Here is a 19,814-nt window from a genome sequence, read left to right as displayed (position 1 = left end):
GGTAGGAGTTTGCCCCTTGGCAAAATCCCAGAGCACCTGCTGGAATGATCCGTCACGGGTCCCGCGGCGCTGGCAGCCGAGGTGCCGGCGCGCTCCCGGGCGCTGGTGGTTCTGTAGTAACATCGTGTTCTGTTCATTGGCAGAGACCATGGCGGCCCAGAGGGAATGGAGCCCGATGGTGTCATCGAGGTGAGCACCTGTGAACCGACCTGAGAATTTAGTCGCTGGTGAAGATGGGTATTGTGTTTAATATTTTCCTTTTTTTTTTTTTCCATTACAGAGCAATTGGAATGAGATTGTTGACAATTTTGATGATATGAATTTAAAAGAATCCCTTCTAAGGGGCATTTATGCTTATGGTTTCGAGAAGCCTTCAGCTATTCAGCAGAGAGCTATCATTCCATGCATTAAAGGTATGTAGGTAATTCGTTGATTATCAACATGGAATATTTAGAAAAGCATTGTAAAATGCATACATTGCTTTATTAGTGTGCAGTGATACTTATCTTCAATCTTAAAAAGTGATATGATGGTACACCATCTTTCGGGACTGACCTGAAATGGAGAGAACTTTATAGTACTGATCACTTGATTCAAAGGGAATTAAATAAAACTAAAAACCATGAATGACCTCTGGGAGCAGTAAATGTGTATCCTACTTTTTTTAGGGTATGATGTGATTGCTCAAGCTCAGTCAGGTACTGGCAAGACAGCCACATTTGCTATTTCCATCCTGCAGCAGTTGGAGATTGATCTCAAGGAGTCCCAGGCACTAGTACTGGCCCCTACCAGAGAACTGGCTCAACAGGTATTGATAGTGTAGTTTAAAAAAAATAAATGCTTGTGTGTTGCATAGGTTTCAGGTTTCACAACTGTGAGACAACAAATAGACTTCTCAAGGGGCTGTAATTAATATCCATTCAGAACCCCTTTTGTGTGAAGTAATGGGGGATACAAGCTGGCTTCTGTCCCACAGGTTCTCTGCCTGCTTGAAAAGCTGAGTTGATGCCCATGGAGGGTGTGCTGGGGCAAAGGTACAGAAGCCACCTTCTGTGCTGGATGTGGTTAAGGTGTGGCAGCATCTCTAGCAGAAAACCAGCTTGAAAGCACAGTGTTCTGAGTGGAAACAAAATTTACTGGTTTTGGAAGCTATTTGAACCTGAGTGCAGTTGTGCAACATGAAAACTGCAGTGCACATGTGGTCACTTAGATTTTTTTTTTTAATGTCTTTGTTTGTTTTCTTGACAATGTAATTGCATGTCTGCTTAACCTTCCAGGCTTGGTATTTTGTAAAGCTAAGTAAATGTCTCTTCACAAAACTTATAGAATACTTAAATTTTTAGGGTAACAGTACTTGTAATGTGGGGTCTTGAAACGTTAAACCCAACTTGAAATAGAAAACATCATTTTCAAGTAGAATATACTAAAATGCCAGTGCTCTAGTGACAGTTCTTCAAGGTAAAGCTGAACATAACTAAATCAGACAGAAAAGAGTCTAAAAATTTGGTGAACAAGAGCCTCTGATCAGAAGGTTAAGCCTTTGTTCTATTCTGAAGCCATTGGTGAGGTGGGAGTTGTTTTGAAGCCTGTAGTGCACTTGCAAACAGCTCACAGAATAGTACAAGTGCTTAATGCAGGCCTGAGCAGCTGAGAGCTTGGGCTCACTTTGGGAGGCCCTGCCTTCAGCTTAGTAATTGATTCATGGTAGTCACTCTTCTAGTAAGTTCAAATAGTAAGGACAAAAATGTAACTTAAAGTGCCTCTCTGACTTAAGGTTAATGGTAAATAATGTGCAGTTAGGCAAAGGCATTTTAACAACAGTCTCTTATAAGAGCTGTGTAGTCTTTGTTTGCTGTCCTGGTTTCCAAAATCCATAAATGCCAGTGATGATGGGCCTTAATCTTTATTGTACCAGGAACTACTAATGGAAGGTTCTATTTTAGATTCAGAAGGTAATCCTGGCCCTTGGAGACTACATGGGAGCAACATGCCATGCTTGTATTGGTGGCACAAATGTGCGCAATGAAATGCAGAAGCTCCAGGCTGAGGCTCCGCATATCGTGGTCGGAACTCCGGGGCGTGTGTTTGACATGTTAAACAGGCGCTACCTTTGTAAGTATGAACTCAGTCGTGCTCTTAAAGAAATTCCCAGTATAAATCTCATACCCAGTAAGAGCTTTTGCTGGAAAGGGTAGTACTAAAGGAGAGTGATATTCAGAAAGGACTTGGTGTGTTTCTGAAACCTCATGAGATGCTACTTTGTTTTTTTCCAATAGCGCCTAAATGGATCAAAATGTTTGTTCTGGATGAAGCTGATGAAATGTTGAGCCGTGGATTTAAGGATCAAATTTATGAGATCTTTCAAAAACTTAGCACAAACATCCAGGTAAAAAGCTTTTACATGGTTAAATTGATGGATGCAGATTTGATTACAGTGTGGCTGAGAACTGAATTGTAGACATTGGTGTCCTGGGTACATGCTAACACAGAGTAATGTGTTCCAGGTTGTGCTGCTGTCAGCTACAATGCCAATGGATGTGTTGGAAGTGACCAAAAAGTTCATGAGAGATCCCATCCGTATCTTAGTAAAGAAGGAAGAACTGACTCTGGAGGGTATCAAGCAGTTCTACATTAATGTTGAGAGAGAGGTTGGTATCAGTTGTACTTGCTCTGACAGGACAGCTTAATCTCTTACCTTCTTGTTAAAGCACTGTACTAAAATTGCAGGAATCAAGGCTGAGCTTTGGTTTCTGCAATAATGCTAGTAGAGTACATGCAAGAAGAAGAAAAATTCAGCACTGGATCGAAAAGACTAGGGTGGACCTCTTTCTTAATGTCCAGTGTCCTGTGTCTTAAGATTTGGTGCAACAGTTGATGCAAAAATATGACTTAGTCTCTTCGTTCCAACTTTCCAGATCATACTAAATACTGTGTGTGAGAGGATGCTTCATTAGTTGTTGTATTGGAGTTTTATTCCTTGTTTGAAGGTCTTATGTATGAGCTGTCCATGGCATGATGCATTTCCTTATCTTCCTTGTTTCTTTTCAGGAATGGAAGCTGGATACTCTCTGTGATCTGTATGAGACACTGACCATTACACAGGCTGTTATTTTCCTGAATACAAGGAGAAAAGTAGACTGGCTTACAGAGAAAATGCATGCCAGGGACTTCACAGTCTCAGCTCTGGTAGGAATTGATACTTCCACATCACTTCTGAAATGTCCTGTATGTACTGGGAAAGAAATGGTAATGAGGGGTATTGGAATGAGAAGCAGGAAAGTTATAATATAGCTGTGCAGTGCTGTATTATCGTTCCCCCTGCTTAAAGTAAAGTGCTTCCTTTCTATCCCTACCTGCTTCGCTCCCACGGCAGGTAGGGACGCTGGGTTTCACACATATGGCTGTTTCTTAGAGGATGTTCCAGTCTGGAGCATTGGAACTGTACTAACTGCAACTGTTCTTTAAATTCTCCAGCATGGTGACATGGACCAGAAGGAACGAGATGTTATCATGAGAGAGTTTAGATCAGGGTCAAGCCGTGTCCTGATCACCACTGACTTGCTGGTGAGTGTTACCTTACACTGAACATGTTCCTGTTATAACCTGGTGCCAAAAGCTTCATAAGTCAGTGATGGCTCTTGTAGCCTGAACTGTTGAAGCCTTTTGGAAGAGCAAAGACCACGACTCCACTATGGACTGCACAGTTGTAGTTCATAACTAACAATGTGGCTGACAAAAAACCCAGGATAGATAAATTTTTAGGAAGCCTGTGACTTACATTAATGGCTCTGTGTCGCTTTCCAGGCTCGTGGCATTGATGTGCAGCAAGTGTCTCTGGTTATCAATTATGACCTGCCGACCAATCGTGAGAACTACATTCACAGGTCAGTGGCTCTGCCCACCAGTTTGTGTGCTCTGCTGAATGTCACAGCAAAAGCACAGACCCTCACCTGTTCTTCCCTGTAGTCCTTGTCAAAACCAGGAGGTGTTACTCATCCATGCATACAGTAACTGCTCAAAAGCCAGCAGGAAATAAAGCCAGTTGTGGACGGGCTTTAGAAAAGCCCTGCATTTGCAAAGCTGTGATTCTGAAAAAAGGGAGGAGCAGGACTTTGGACAATAAAACAAAGCAGTGGGAAAACTTAGATGTTTAAGAAGTTTGGTAATGGCTGATCATTCTTGAAGATGTGGGGAAACTGCCTTTTGTCACATAGGCTGCGGATGAGTGATGGCAAAGCCATTACTGGCACATCATTGACAGCAGCATCAGCTTAATTTGGGGTCCTGGCTGGTCTTGAGTTTGCTCTCAGGGACCAGACAGACCTTGCTACTCCTAGCAAGCGAGTTGTATAGGGCTGCCTTCACTTGTGGAGGTCCAGCTGTGTTCCTGTTGTGTGTGCCATGTTTGCTCTTGGTGGCTCCTCAGTGGGATTCTTTCCTCTGTGGTGTGTCTTCTGGTAGCAGTTTGTTCCCCTAGGTTTAGTTAACTGCTTCTAGTGACTGTCCCTAAATTAAGTAAACTGTGCTTTGTTACTTGATGTAAAAAAATACAGGAGTCGATAGCAGCAGTTGATGACACAAGATGGTGCTCAGAACCGACGTTGACGTAATTTAGGACGTGGATTCGTAAGCGGCACAGTTTGAATAAAGAGCGAGTTGGTATTTATTTATTTCTTTTGTCATGATTATCCCCTAAGTTTTGTGAGCCGTTTCTGTGTGTTAAGCTCTCGCTGGCAAGGTGCTCTACTGTGCAGTGTGTAGGAAGGTAGAGCTCATGATGGTGGGTGTAACTAAACAGTACTCACTGATGTGTTAGTGACCAATGTGGGCTTACACAAAAATGTTGGACTTCAATTTTGCTTTTTAAAAAAACAACAAATCCTAAGTTTTCCCACTGGAAACAGGTTGAACTAAACTTCTGAAGTTCAGTGTGCTGTTCTATATGTTACTGGATGTAACTGGATTTAGTAACAGTCTGATTGTTCAACAACGGCCTGTCTTCTGTGTGCCCTGTGCTTGGGATTGGATGTATGAGGGGTGGCTGTGCAGTTGAACAGAGGGGTGAGAGACTGACCCAGGACATTAAATAAAAATCTTACTTTACAGCCTAAGAGTAACTGTGTCTGCCCTGCTGCCATTATGGGATGGACCTTCTGCTATGCTGCTGGCAGCAACTGCTGGTTTTTCCTGACCAGAGGTGACTTTGGTGGCAGCTGGTCCTGTAAAGGCAGCCTAGGCTGGCCAGTGGCAGATAAGAGCAGCAGTTTGTGAGTGGCTCTTGCAGACATGTAAAGCAGGTTGGAGTGGTTAACTTGCATGTAAATGTGCTTTCTTTTTGTGCAGAATTGGTCGGGGTGGCCGGTTTGGCAGAAAAGGTGTGGCTATCAATTTTGTCACTGAAGAGGACAAGCGGATCCTGCGAGACATTGAGACTTTCTACAATACTACAGTGGAGGAGATGCCGATGAATGTGGCTGATCTCATTTAGTCCCCGGGATGAGGTGGTTGTGAATCCAGTGCTCGCTGTTGCTGAATAGGCGATTCACAACGCGCATTGTGCTTCTTTCTTTGGGGATATATTGAATCTTGTCTCAATGCTCATTACGGATCAGAAATACAGATTTTTGATAAGAGAAGCGACTTTGTGTCGTGAGCTCTTGTGGGGAAAGCCATTGGCTTTGTCCACTTTAGGGTTAGACTGTTGGGGTTGGGTGGAAAGTCATGGGGTCTGTAAATTTTTTCTTTATTAGAAATTTATTTCCTAGTTCCATAGAAGTGGTTGTATTAGATGTTCTTTATCATTTAATAATTTACTTATGGACTAAAAGATATAAGTGCTGTATAAAGTCAGCCAATTATGTTAAACTAGCCTACCTTCCTTTATTGTATGTACTTACACCTCAGATTAAATTGGAAAGGCCTTTCAAAATCTCTAAACTTTTATAAGAGCATTAAAATGCATTTTTGTTTCATATGTATTTATTCAATAAAGTATTTAATTAGTGGTAAGTGTGATTTGGACCCTGTTGCTAAGCCCCAGCAAGCAAGCAATCATACTATTGTCTTAGTTAGGGTTAAACCCAGTAAAATTTGCCATATTGCACATGTCTTAATGAAGTTTGAATGTTCAATAAAATACTTCTATATTCACTTAAACTGTAAATAGTTGCTTCTTGGGTAGAGGGGTCTCACTTAGAAGGGTGCCAGCAGCCTGGGCTGTCTCAGGGTGGGAGCTGAAGGTGACAGGGCCCAGCAGGCAGCTTTGTCATTAATTTGCAGGGGTGTTTCTGGACTAGTACTGGGTGAGCTCCAAGTGCCAGAGGCTGTCCCTGTGTGACACAGCTCAGGGGTGCTGGACAAGTGTCCTTGACACTGAAACACCCTTTCATCAGTGTAGAAAATGGCTCCCTTAATAATCAGTGCTGGTTGATAAAACTGCACTGCAGCATTTTAGCTTCGTTCCTGTACAAAGGCTTTTTTTAACTGCATTCAGGAAGGTGGAACAGGTGTTCAAAGCATCTCTGAAAGGAAATGTCCCAAAGCTGCTTGACCACCACAGAGCTGTGTTCATCCAGGTCACAGCTTGAAAACGGGGTTTGTGAGCAAGAACAGAGTAATGCTCAGGCAGTCTTAAGTAACATCTTTTGAATGTGACCTGCCCTTCAGATTTTTTCTTATGTAGCTTGAGTGAAGTAAAAGTTGCAACATGCTTACTAGAAAACTTTTTGCAACATTTAATACTAAAGCATCAGATACAAGATAAGAGGTGACATGGAATCTGTTCCTTCAGGAACAGTTCAGTCTGAAGCCAAGTTCAATAGGGATGTGATCATTTTGCTACGTCAATTCATTCAAAACCAACAGGGGCTGCAATGAATAACTCCTCTTCCTTTCTCTGCTTGCAGCTGATTATGTGTTCAGTCTATGCACATTTTTGATGACTTTACCTTTCCAAGTGTAAGTGCAACACAGAAGCATTACTGACCCCTCTGCTCTTTGACCCAGTGTAAAAAAAATGAATACTCCACCATGAGCTTTTCCAACTGCTGAAGCAGTCCTTTTATTGCAAAAACAGTACAAAAGTTCATGGGTCCCTGTCTCAGAGCTGCAGCCACCCCTGGAACAAAGCGCTGCTGGAGGAGTCAGGTGTTCTGTGTGAGCTGCTGCATCACAAGGGCACAGAGACTCATCAGCTGCAAAAATTCGTCAGCACCATCTGCCAGGCATTTGTCCACTTCCTGCAGACAGAACAGAGGAGGTAAAACCCTCTGAAAATGGTGCTCAGGGCATCCGTGTCTTGGGGTACAGTGGAGAACCCCAAGGTGAAGTTTGGCAGGTGTTTACTGAATTGGCACAGATTTCTCCAGCAGTCACACACTGCACACCCCTCCTACTGAAGTGGGAACAAGAACCTCTCCACCTCCATCATGCTGGGGAGGCCACAGCATGGCAGCTCCACACACAAAGGGATGTGCCATTGGCTCTGAAACGACCTGCCAGGAGCATCCCTGCAGGGCATCCACACCACCTGCCTGTCTGCAGTGAATTTAGCAAAACCTCCACCACTGCTGCCTCTTCTTCTAGGTCAAAATTTAGCAAGTTAATGAATTTTTTATTTTTTTTTTAAAGGCGTATTACACGTCAGAACAAAAACTTGCATTTTGCAGCTTCTAATTTTTTTGAAGCAATGACTTAATTTTGTCCTAATTTTTCTTCCCACCTTACATGAAAAACAACCAAACCCACAATCCTCTTGCTTGAGTCCCACTAGAACAACACAATATGATCAATAATTCACTTAACTGGGGTTCGATTCCTTCTCATGAAATTTCTCAGGAGAAAAATTTAGCTTCTACCAAGAAACACTCAAAACAAAAAAAATTATCATGTGCCTCTTGGGATAGACCCTACAAACAAAAATTAATCAGTGAAGATTAACATGGTTTGGGTTTTTTAACTGAAGCTACAGACTCACCGCAAGTTTCTCCACTATGACAGATTTCTGCTTGTCACTGAAATCTTGGCTCTCCACCACCGTGTCGTGCAGCTGGTTTACAAGCTGAGCAACAGCAAACCCCTCATTGATGAGATTCTGTGCCAGGGAGAGAGCAAAATGGAGGTAATTCAACTGGAAACCCAATCTGAAAAATTCTGTCTGAACTGAAAGACTGTGCTGAAATTTAGTATGGAACTTCTACATCTTGGAGGACAGTTCAGTAGCTTGTGCACAGCCCTGCCCTGCATCCTGCCTGACAGAGACCCAGAGTGAGCAGCCAGGAAAGGCTGCACGAGCAAGGCAGGCACAGAGCAGTAATTCTGCCCAAATGTTCTTCCAACTTCTGACAATTCACATCTCGGGGATTTTGTGAGACATCTTCAACATTTAACAACCTCCACCGAACCTGTCCAATCTTACTCTAAAATTAGGAAAGCCTGGTATCCACAGCATCATGTGGCAGTTTCACAGCCTTCTCATTTTAAAGTGCCACCTACTTTGATTTATTTTCTTCATCTGGTTGTTGCTAGTCTCAGGCATACAGAGATCTGTAAGGCCAAGGCTCTTTTGCTAAAATAAAAACCATGGTAACTAAAGATAGCTTTTTAAAAAAAAGCAGTAGTGCCCAGTTACAAAACCAACAAATACTGAGAACAGTGGTCAATGAAGCCATTTAGGAAGAAAGAAGTTTATGGAAATAGAAAAAGAGTTGGTGCAACCTTGTTTTTCTGTACAGCTAAATCCACTCCCATGCTTTACAGAACTGTGTGTCCAATCGTGCCACCCACCACGAAGCACCTACTCTGGCAAGTGGAGAACAGTTACAAACCACTCCATTAGATTAGATCAGATCACGGCCTGATAAAAGACTATGCCAGCCCTGAAGGTTTGGATAATCCATATCATCACCTCTTAAGATCAACACAGTTTCAGACACCATGTAAATCAATGTGAAAGTGTAAGACAGGGACATCTGCACAAACCCTTGCACAACAATTTTAAGATCTGCTGCAAGTTTACAGGAGAATAAATCCAGACTCAAACCCAAAGGTCCTGCCAAGACTATCCAGTGAGGCTCAGCCAAGCAAAAAGCAGAAGGCTGATCATAGTGACTTTTTCCATAAAGCCATGGAACATTTCACTGGAAGGAGGAATGGTGCTGTGGCTGGCTCTCTGTCGGGGACAACTCCTTAGGTTAAAATCCAGTTCAAGACTGACTGAACCTGCTTTAACCTCTCGAGATTAGGAATTTCCCATTATTCAGAAAAATTCTGTATTAAAGAAAATAAACCCACCACTATAAAACAGTAGCTTTTGCTTTCTCCAGCAAGGTCTATTTTAAGTCACTGCAGTTTGTCTTACAAACTTAATCACTAGTGCACCATAAGATTACCACGAAATATTTTAAAACTGAAGAGTTATTACAGCTTTATTCAGATACTTCTCATCTAACACAGCTTCTGAGTAATGAAGAAGGTGACTAGTCCAGGGACTACTACAGTCCTCTGAAGAGACAGTTCTAAAGGCCTGAGCCAAGTGTCTCCCTCAGAAATGCTACTCTGCCTAATTCAGCCCAACAGCTCCACATGCCACCAGTTTAACTCAGGAGAAAACCAGAGTCCCACAGGTAGGGAAGTTTATTTGCAGCTTTGACAGCTTTTCCTCAGAAGGGAAAGCCTGGAGTTCTAACTGGTAAAAGACACTTCCCAAAACGTGCATCCAAACTGATTGAGGTCAATGTTCTGCTGCTGCAGCCCAGCAACAAAGGATTCAAAGGGCAGTGACTGAGGAAAATATTCAGGCTGGAGCACTAAGAGGACTTTACCTTTGCCAGTGTTTCCAGTTTCTCAAAGGAACCACTCTGGCAACCCAAGAGCAGTTCATCAATTGTCTCTTTAGGGATGACCTGTAACAAGAAGTGACATTTCTTAATTTCTACTTTGTAAACTTAAAATTGATGTTGATGCTTACAGTAACAGATACAAACTGCTCATGGCAGAGGCCATTTCAGCATTTCATTCCTCTGCACACCCAACCACTTTAAGCAAGTATATGACAGACCCACTAAATTTTGAAAGTGAGATTTAGGCTTTAATATTTGTCCTATATTGGTGATATTAAAACAAAAACCATAAAGACAGTGAACTGTCAAAGTCACCTTCATGAATCCAACACACAACTGTTACTCAGGACATTAAGTGGAGGACATATTTCAACACTGAGATCAGCCAATGCTTTCTGCACCATTCTACACTAAAACAACACAGCAAATCAGTTTTATTTCCAAAGACACACCAGGGACATCCAAAAAAAGCCCAATGCACTAAGATCAGACAATAAATCAGAAGAAAAAAGGTTGACAGACGCCATTATTTTGCTCTATGCAGGGAAGAGCTGCCCATTTTCCCTTCTACTCACTGTCATTCCTGTCGGTTGAGTGTCTGGATAGTTTGTTTTCAAAGCTTCTTTATTAATCTTTTGTACTAAGGTCACTCCAGGGTCACAGAAGTTATGTATGACCAAGAACTTCATGTTTTTATGAAGATGTAAAGTTGGGTTCTTTTGGTTTAAACAAGCATGACTCATTCAATAATGGAATTTCATGCTTCTCTTTCCTGTCATTACAGTCAACTTCTGCCAGGTTTCAGGTATCTGATATCTATTCAGATATCAGCTCTGTTTTACTGCTAGATACACAAAACTGAACAATGACTTCACTGAGAAAATTGCTTAAAATTGGTCTGTAAAACACTGCACAGAAGCAATTGCCTCTGGTTCCATTAAAGTGAAAACCTCCCAGCCCTTACAATTACCTGTGATGGTAGCACCTTCAAGGGAAATGCATCCATCATTAAAGCCCATTTATTTTTCAGCTCCTCAACTCCTAATCTCACATTTCTTGCTTTAGGGGGTAAGTGTTTTGTTGCTATAGGAACACCTTCACACATGTTTTGTTAAATGCATTTCCTCCCAGGTTTCTCCTGTCCCTGTCAGTATTATCTATGTCATTCTAGAATAAATCACTGCTGTTTTGTTAAAAAGCAGAATCTACACAGACCCTTGAAGAGACACTGTCACTGTGAACATTTAAGTTGTAAATGAGCTGCTACTGAAAGTCATTCCACTGTGGTGCTTCCAAACCATATTTTCAATGATCTATACTTATATATATATACACATATATATAAAAGCACCAAAAAATGTTCTAATCTACTGTTCCACAAAAGGCAATACATTTTGCATTTATGGGCAGAATATTTCAACTTGTTTGAATTATAAGACTATTTTGCAGTTTACCATGATTTACAGAAGAAGTTGCTAGAAACTTGCTATGTAGCAAGTGTACAGAATCAGGCAGTCTTTAAAGTTCTGGTGGATACTCTATTGGTACCATACTGCAATACTAGTGGGTATCGAACAATTTTTTAATCCAACTTTAAGCAACAGTAGATAAGGGTAACAAAATGCTTTTCAGAGTAATTACAGGAGAAACTGCAAAGCATAGCTTACCCCAGCAATTTCAGTGACTATCTTCTCTGTGATCTCCTTGCCACCCATTAGGCGAGTGGCACTTTGAAGGAAAGTAATTGCTTTTCTTAAATCTCCTTCTGACACTTTCACAAGGTATGACACTGCCTGAAAAACAATGTCAGAAAATACTAAATTATATGCTCACTGTTAATTAAAATCTAGTACGCTTTTTTAATACAGTTATTTTAAAACACCAAGTAGTGCCTAAAGCAGATTTTCAGAGCCAGGTACAATACACAAGTCACAAAGCAACCTCTCTACTAACACAAATGTGTGCTGGCAGTTTCAGAATGAAGCATGGTTTAATGCCAGTGCACTTAGCAGAGAATAAAGAGCCCTACAGTTTAGCTTCAGTCTTCTCTGGTGGACACTTCTCTGGTTTTAGGACAACTCTTAAAATTCATCTCATCTACAGAAGGAGAAAAATACCTAACTGAGTTTATGTATTGCATTTCGTACTGTTGAGCAGCCTGGAAAAGCATGCTGACTTGGTCTCTTTCACTGCCATGCAATTATGCACTGGATTAAGCAATAAAACTACCTGGCAACCACGAAGTTACCTCATTACTGATCTTCACATGTTCCTTCTCAGAAACGTCCAGCAGCCGCTGCTGTTGGATACTGTCCGACAAAGGCTTGAAGCGGAACTTGGAGCATCGAGATGTTAAAGGTTCAATTATTCTGAAAGAAAGGAATGTAAGTGTTTGGAAAATCAGTGTGTGGGTAAAGTTCATACAAAGAAAGCTATCAAGGCGGAAAAGGTTTAAATAACCTTAAAACTGCAACGCTGTTAAAAAAAAAAAAGTTGAAACCTAAATATTGTTTCAGTCTTGCATTCATATAGTTACATCTCTACTGGCTGAAACCTATGAAAACTAGATATCAATCTCTTAGAGGGGAAAAAAAAAAAGAGACTACAGAACAGGCAGTAAGTCCAAATAAGCAAAAAGTCCCACATGTACCTGCTGATGTAGTTACAAATAAGACAGAAACGTGTTGTTTTAGATTCTTTTTCCATGGTGCGTCTTAAGGCTGCCTGGGCTGCTGAAGTCATTGAGTCTGCTTCATCCAGGATTACAATTTTAAAAGGAGGACACATTTTACCACTGAAAAGTAAGAAGAAACCCGTTATCCAGGAGACATGCAATGTACAGATCAAAGAAAAACAAACAACAAAAAACATAAGCAAAAAAACCGACTGCAAATAGCAAATCATATTTTACTTAAGAATGTATACTTGATAAACATAACACATTCAGAGGTTCTATCTTTTTTTACTATTTTTAGATAAAGGACTAATATTTGTAATTAAGGGGGGGTGAGTTCCCATGGAAAGACCAACACTTGAATGCTGCAAAAGTCCTCTAAAACACATACTTTTGCTTTTTCTTCTTTCAACACCTAATGTAGCTCATCTTTTTACAGGTTTCCTGATTCCCTGAACTCCAAAGAACACTGCAACAGACTGATTTCAGTACATAAGACCATTTTTTGCCAGACAGTCCTGGCATGCAGTTTCTTCCTGCTGCTTTCCACAGTCCACACACATGGCTTGACCTGCACAGGGTTTCTCACCACCTATCGCCAGAATCCTTTTGGCATCTTACAAACTGAACCCATCCTGTGTGAGATCCTCCACTAGGGAAGTAACTTCCACCATGATTTATGCAAAGAGGTTTTTCTATGGCAGTCAAACATCTGCAAAGACAACAGTGTGTGCCCAAACCCAGAAGTCTTGATCTTACAGGATTTTCCCTGTCTGCCTCCAACGCTAACAGCACCAGCAAAAGATCCTCCCGGCTATTCAAACCCCCCAGCATGAAATTCCATGGAGCCAAAGCTCAGCCAAAGCACTGTGTGTTGCCAACTTTGGGGCAGTGCTGACCCATCATTTATACTGGAAAAAAACCCAACCACATGCTTTGTCCAAAGCAAGAGGGGTTTGATCCAGCACTTACTCTGAACGGCTCCCAGACGCAGTGAGCTGAGCAAAAGCCTTCACCTTTTCCCGAATCACTTGTATTCCGCGCTCGTCAGAAGCGTTTAACTCAAGGACTCTTTGCCGGAATAATTCAGGCCTGCAAAATTTTTATTACAACATGTCAGCTGCTAACCCTTGTAATGATACACTGTAGAGTATATCAACAACCCTTCTGGCTGCTTTGAATGGCAGGGATTATTTTTATCAGCATTACTAAATGACATTGTTAAAAGACAGTAAAGTTGAGATCATTAAATGTTAGGTATGAATTTCCATTAGCTATTTCTAGACTCTCCTCCCAGGCTACAGAAAACAATGAAGTATAAAATTACATCAGTTATCCAGGAAAAAAAAAAAGTAGGAAGTTGGCTTCATAAGTTCAGAGCACTATATTATCTGCCTTTTTACTTCTATCACGAGAGCAATGTGGAATAACAAGTAAAATGCCAAGATACAGTCACTGGCAGTACTACCAAATGAATTATCCACAAAGTATAACACATGCAGTATTTAGCAGCAGTATTACACAGCAGCAACTCTGATTAAAAAAAACCAACTCAACAACTAATACACTGGATTTTAAATCCTGGGAATCAAAACGGACTCACAATGTGAAGTTGTCTTCCTACTACTAAAGTAGAAGTGGTTCTCTCCAAAAAACAATGAGTCAAAAATTAAAGATGATGAATGGGATGGGGGGAGGTACTGAAGTCAGCACTAGATTTGATCATAACATCAAACACCTCCTCATCCATTTTTTGCTTATGGATCACTGAATTCACTACTCAAAAACTCCCAAGTGTTACAAGTGAGCTGATGAATGTACACATGCTGAATTTCAGTCTGACTCCCAGTTCTACTTCCAGACACAATTCAGTGATGCACAGACGAGAGATTACAATTCAGACATTGTATGAAGTACTCTGAGAACAACTTACTGAATAAATCATAAAAATTAGAATTCCTTTACAAAGTTCAGTAAGGCAAATGCAAGTCATATTTTTTTCCATACCCTGCTATAGGGTTACATGGTTGTTAGTGTTAAGTGTTGTAAGTCTATACTGGTAATAGAAACCAGTGGCTTGTGGCAAAACAAATGAGAAAGAAACCTCATGTTGGAGCAGAATTAGAATGTGAAGATATTCCTGAAAAAATCCTGGAAACTACATAAAAGCAGGCAATGACCAGAGGCACTGTGTCACATGATTAGAAGACGTGACAGCCAATTACACCAAAGCAACTTGATTTCAGCTTACCCAAAGAGTTCTCTAGCAGCTGCTAAAATAGTGGAAGTCTTTCCAGTTCCAGGTGGGCCATAGAACAACAGATTGGGAAGCTGAAACAGCAAGGCACCATTTTTAAGAAAAGTAAATGAGTAGAACAAACAAAAACCAGCAAAACCTACTGAAAATCTGAACATCTAATAGAACAGAAACTATCTACCAATACCAAGTCTTTCACTACTAGGTCTCTAAAGGAGGACAAACACTTGCTGTTTATAAGGCAGCATGAACAAGCTGTTATTTGGTGGCACCATCACATGTTCTATCAAAACTAATATTCCTTTTTTTTTTTAATATATATAGATACTCCAGGACATGTCTGAGATCACTAAGGCCTTCAGAATTTACTGTTATGACTGCAGTGACATACAAATCTACTCAAGGATGACTTTCAAGCAGCCTGGATAACACTAGCAGTGCACTGTGACAGCACTGGTCACAGGTTAACCAGCCCTTGCTTTCTCAGCTCCCCAGACTGCCTTGTCAAGCCATGCTGGGAATTCTCCACTGCAGTGAGCACAGGGCAGCTCGGGAATGCCTGTGATGGATTCAGGGAGGGCAATGCAGACACAGTCACAGGGACACTCCCAGTGACTCACTGCACTGCACAGCCCTGCCAAATTCACACCCACCCAAGGAGTTTTCAAAGGAGACCAGTGGTATTTCTTAAAGAGATTAGGTTAATTGATCTTTAAAATAATTTAATTAATGACCTCGGCATGAAAAAAAAGACAGCACTAAGGAAATATGCTGACACAGGAAGATCAAAGCAGCACAGCAAAGACTGCAGTAATAATTATAGGATGACATTTAGCAGCACGAAGCAAAACAATCTCCCAGTTTGAGAATATAACTAAATATCTGCTAGATACCTGAAATTCATCAGCTGCAATAAAAGATGGTTTTGTTTTGTCTGTCAGAGAGCTACCATAAACCAAATTTGTATAAGCCATGACTGAATTTTGCCTGAAATCAAGAAGCTTTCTAACTAGCATAGGAATGATAGCTTTCTATACTATCTCAATTAATCCCTTCTATAAATTATCATTTTAAAACTGCTGTCTTTAACAGTAGGAGATGTTCCAGGTCTACACTCTTAAAACAAGAATCCCAAAGTCCCCTCTGATCAACAGCAAAAAGACAAACCTCTCAGTCTGACTTGATTTCCAGCCCTTAATAAATGTTCTATTTTTAAAAAGAGTCAACTAAAATTAGATTAGAGAATTCTATGCTGAATATAGCACTCAATGCTGACAGAATGGGAACAGCAAAACCAAAACCACTCAAAGAGCAGAGAAAAATGCAGAAGTACACAATCCATAATCAAAAAATGAAATAGAGACAATCATTTTGGTACCAACCAACCCATTCTAACAACTAAGACAAGACACAGAGAACAGATTCAACTGTGTACATACTGTAAAAGTAGAGAGAAGAATTTCAATCTTCCATCAATTTCTAGTAAATAAATAATTTTCAAGTTTTGCCTGCTTTTTCTGCCAATCAATCGTTGCTTGTTTCCCTAATTACTAACAAGCAAACTGCATCACATACTAACATTTTTTCAAAATGAGACACACACAACATTGTTGTGCTCCTCTATCTTTTATGACAGCTCCAGGGAGATGAAATATGTACTGAATGACAGCTGAAAATTCACCAACCTCCTCAGGTTAGGACACTGCAAGGGCAGATGTTTTCAAAGAGATTCATAATTTCATGCCTCAATGCTAATTCACACACTACTAGTTCTCAAAACAAGCATTAGCAGGTAAAAAGTTTTAATAAGAAACTGTTTCTTAATTCCATTACACCTCTACTTTGTTACTGTTTGTTTCAACTTCATTTATGCCTTTTTCTCATGGAAGTATTTACACTACTTTTTCACCAAGCACAGCCTAATCCTTTATGTAACTGTGGCAGTATTTTTAAACAAACTGCAACCTGATCTGGTTATGCATTTTTCTACGCTTGCCAGGGGTAAGCAGGACACCTGCAGGCATCACCCTGTTTATGGGAAAGTCACTGCATACAGTGCAAACCCCAACTCCTTTTCCAGAAGTTTTGGCACAAGTGAAGATGTGAATTGCAATGATAATCCTACGCTTCACTCTGTTTTCAGTCACTGAGGTATCATGAAGCAAATGAAAACTAAGGAACACTGTGCCACTTGTCAGATTCTTTGCAAAAAACACAAACAAATGAACAGTCCTGGCAGACAGAAATCAACTGCTCCAGTTCAAACTCTGGTCTCCACAGTTCATAACAGGACGGATGCTTGCTCTTACAGATGGAGATATAACAGGGAGTTACAAGTCCTGCTGCATTTAGAAGCTCCCAAACCAAGGCCCACAAATACAGGCCAATCAACAGAGGACTAGTTATCCATTCTCAACACTAAGGTTTAAATAAAGCACATGACACAAACCTACAGCGTTGTCACAGCTGTTTCTTTGATCTCCCCAGATCTCCAAATTCAGTAAGAACTCCTGAATAAGTACCAGCCACCTCAGAGTTTCAATTACACTTCTGCCTTTTTGACAGAATAAGTCCTTTCAAGAACTAATAAAAATGTCCAAATTTTAAAAAATGTCAAATATAAAGTACCTGCATGATTTTATTCTCAAATACCTTGCTGAGTTTGGGTTGCTATGGAAAAACACAAAGCCTCCAACCACAAGCAGAAGTTATGATTTGTCTGTTCGACTCAGGAGGCCAAAAGTCAGCACAAGTGTACTAGTCTCTGAATCCAAGAAACACAGCTGATCCAGAAGCTGTAAGGTTTTAAATAACTGTTGCTCAAAATAGAACTTCCCAACCCATAACCTAAGTGATGTTACATAACTGATATGTCCAGACAGAAGAGGTGGCAGCACCTCATTTTCCCTTGACTGTTAACAGTTCCTTCCTAATTACCCCAACTGTACAAATACTGCAATAGAGCAGCATTAGTGTTGAAACACAGATTTCTGTGGGTACAACACTATGTGACAAGGTTACATTACAACAGCATTCTCAAAGCAAATTGGAGACATGAACTAAAGAAACAAATACAAGTCCTTCCAGTTCTGTCATACCAGTTTGATTGTGGCTCCCCACACTCAAACGAAGAAGGCACTTCTGCTTTTGCAAGTTGAATTAGATTTTCAGAGGGAAACAGACTCACACTAGTCAAAATAAAAACTGCAGAGAAAATTCTTAAAAGTTTCAAGACTCCCTGTGCATATTGAGCATCAGAGCACACCATGAGTGAAGAGCTTCTTGAATAAAACTCTGACAGGTCCAAATTGCTTCATTTAGGTCTGGGTGAGCAGACAGCCATATCACAAATGGCATTTTCAGAACATCCCTGCCAACCATCTCAGGTGGCACTATCAGATCACAAAAACAGAACCAGCTTTTGAAGCACAAGAATGACAATTCTAGGGGAAGCATGGAGGAAAAAAGGTCTCAGCTTGTACAAAGGAAGAAATTGTTCAGATTTAAAAAAAAAAAGCACAGCTATCACTTGGCTACCTACTTTATTTCTGCCTTCATTCCTTGCACCTCCCCATCAGCTGGTTTGGAAGAAATAACCATCATACATACCAAACATTTACTAAATTTTTATCCAAAAGCAAATGCGACTGTAAACAAATGCAACTGAAAATGCTCTGCTCATCTTCTTCATACTCTTAAGTCACAGAAAAAAACACTGCAGTGAAGTCAGAGCAACTGTCACACTTAGATTTTTAGAGCCAAAGAGACTTACTTTGAAACTTTAACCCAAACAGTCTGGGTATCACTATCCAAGTAGTAGGCCTGGAACTTATAAATTAAATTTTCCTCATTAGCAAACAGTTTTAGTGTTTAGCAGCTTCACAGAAGCACTGATAGGTCACTAGAACTGTTTAGGAATGACTGGCAATCCAGTCATTCTTTCCCCTCTTCTCTTAAACATGAATATCAAAAATACTTGTGGAATAGTAGTGAGGAGACAACAAAGGCCTTTTCAGATTTGAAGCTACCAACAAGAAGTTTACCACTTGAGCTTTTCCAGAAAAATTCCAAACTGTATCATGGAGCTGACATCTTTACAGTGTTTGGAGGGCTGGAAATACCAGAAGCTTTACACACATATCACAACATTCAGTGAGGATGTCACTCAGCTTGTTTGTGAAGTACCACTGCAAAAATGATCATTGCTGAGTTGGAAGAGAGGAATTTTCGTTACCACTGGCTCAAGTGTCTGTCTAAAGTTGCTGATTAGCTAGATGTTACCATTACACTCACATCAGCACCCTCCAGGGACTTCTTCAGCACAGCAACAACTTCATCCTGGAAGGCAACTTCATCCACATTTTTGGGGCGACTAAATAGAAAGACATTAAGTACAATTTATTAGCTAACAAAGTTTCAGAAACAAGCTGAAATTGAGAAAAAGAACATTACATCAGGCACTGAAGAATTACAGTGGATTTTGTAGCTGAGGTCAAAACCATAACAGAAAATCTAACATCTCTGGTCCACGTTACCAAAATGATCTAATTGCTCAGGAAGCTGTTTGTCTTTTTCTGTTGTAAACACCTGTCAGAGCTGTTTTTAGAAGTGGAATTGCAATATTTTACCACTCTGTGGTAAAGGCTCCACACAAAACCAAAGCATTTCATGCACTTACGCATGGAACCACAGCGATGAAACTGCATCGCTTGACATGGGCAAGAAGCATTTTCTGCCCAGTAGCATCCACAAAGGGCTCTTACAGCAGCTCACAGTGCTGAGTTTCATCCAGAACAGGGCAAGTTAAGCTGTCCTCTCTGGTGTGGACACCTTCAGTTGCGACCCCTCTTGCTATGCACCCACTGTCTCTCCACAACCCTCCCGAGCCAACCTCCCAGCGACCTCAGAGCATCCCTTACTATTTCTCCACCCAGGGGATGGGTCTGGTCCTCTTGCTCTCCCCGCTGCTCCCCGCCGCGCCCTTTTCCTTGGCAGCCACGGGCTTGGTGCTGATGGAGGACGGGCCTTTCAGGAACGCCTGCAT

At 40.9% G+C, this 19,814-nt stretch overlaps 2 protein-coding genes and 3 non-coding genes across 5 annotated transcripts; 4 read left to right on the top strand and 1 right to left on the bottom strand.

The window, feature by feature from the left end:
* The first annotated feature begins 94 nt into the window (after nucleotides 1-94).
* On the top strand, nucleotides 95-6,156 carry EIF4A2 (eukaryotic translation initiation factor 4A2). Its single transcript, XM_029960759.1, has 10 exons — nucleotides 95-189; nucleotides 281-413; nucleotides 669-808; nucleotides 1,944-2,112; nucleotides 2,277-2,386; nucleotides 2,505-2,648; nucleotides 3,049-3,186; nucleotides 3,475-3,564; nucleotides 3,805-3,884; nucleotides 5,344-6,156. The coding sequence occupies exons 1-10, from the start codon at nucleotides 166-168 to the stop codon at nucleotides 5,486-5,488; spliced, it is 1,173 nt and encodes a 390-aa protein (XP_029816619.1). The 5' UTR covers nucleotides 95-165; the 3' UTR covers nucleotides 5,489-6,156.
* Nucleotides 520-590, top strand: LOC112841158. Its single transcript, XR_003212781.1, has one exon. It is a non-coding gene; the product is annotated as a small nucleolar RNA SNORD2 (small nucleolar RNA).
* Nucleotides 2,694-2,873, top strand: LOC112841157. The gene has a single exon (XR_003212780.1). It is a non-coding gene; the product is annotated as a small nucleolar RNA SNORA81 (small nucleolar RNA).
* LOC112841159 lies at nucleotides 3,270-3,397 on the top strand. The gene has a single exon (XR_003212782.1). It is a non-coding gene; the product is annotated as a small nucleolar RNA SNORA63 (small nucleolar RNA).
* Nucleotides 6,157-7,030: 874 nt separating the features above from the next.
* Nucleotides 7,031-19,814, bottom strand: RFC4 (replication factor C subunit 4). The gene is made up of 10 exons (XM_008924472.3): nucleotides 19,690-19,814; nucleotides 19,064-19,142; nucleotides 14,765-14,844; nucleotides 13,486-13,605; nucleotides 12,490-12,633; nucleotides 12,088-12,208; nucleotides 11,507-11,632; nucleotides 9,822-9,902; nucleotides 7,976-8,092; nucleotides 7,031-7,238 (listed from the first exon to the last, which is right to left on the bottom strand). Exons 1-10 carry the CDS (start codon nucleotides 19,812-19,814, stop codon nucleotides 7,143-7,145), a joined length of 1,089 nt encoding a protein of 362 aa, XP_008922720.1. The 3' UTR covers nucleotides 7,031-7,142.

The sequence above is a fragment of the Manacus vitellinus genome, unplaced genomic scaffold (assembly GCF_001715985.3).
Source record: "Manacus vitellinus isolate BGI_N305 unplaced genomic scaffold, ASM171598v3 scaffold_29_pilon, whole genome shotgun sequence".
Classification (NCBI taxonomy): Eukaryota; Metazoa; Chordata; class Aves; order Passeriformes; family Pipridae; genus Manacus; species Manacus vitellinus.
This window is presented reverse-complemented; position numbering and strand designations above follow the sequence as displayed.

What these genes read in the sequence shown, in the direction of transcription:
- EIF4A2 (XM_029960759.1), top strand. Translation starts at nt 166, where the DNA reads ATGGAGCCCGATGGTGTCATCGAG. An exon ending in ACATTAATGTTGAGAGAGAG is followed by an intron (nt 2,649 to 3,048) that starts GTTGGTATCAGT and finishes GTTTCTTTTCAG; the next exon opens with GAATGGAAGCTGGATACTCT. An exon ending in ACTTCACAGTCTCAGCTCTG is followed by an intron (nt 3,187 to 3,474) that starts GTAGGAATTGAT and finishes TAAATTCTCCAG; the next exon opens with CATGGTGACATGGACCAGAA.
- RFC4 (XM_008924472.3), bottom strand. Translation starts at nt 19,814, where the DNA reads ATGCAGGCGTTCCTGAAAGGCCCGTCCTCCATCAGCACCAAGCCCGTG. An exon ending in GCTGCTAGAGAACTCTTTGG is followed by an intron (nt 13,606 to 14,764) that starts GTAAGCTGAAAT and finishes AAAATTTTGCAG; the next exon opens with GCCTGAATTATTCCGGCAAA. An exon ending in AACTGGAAACACTGGCAAAG is followed by an intron (nt 8,093 to 9,821) that starts GTAAAGTCCTCT and finishes TCCCTGGCACAG; the next exon opens with AATCTCATCAATGAGGGGTT.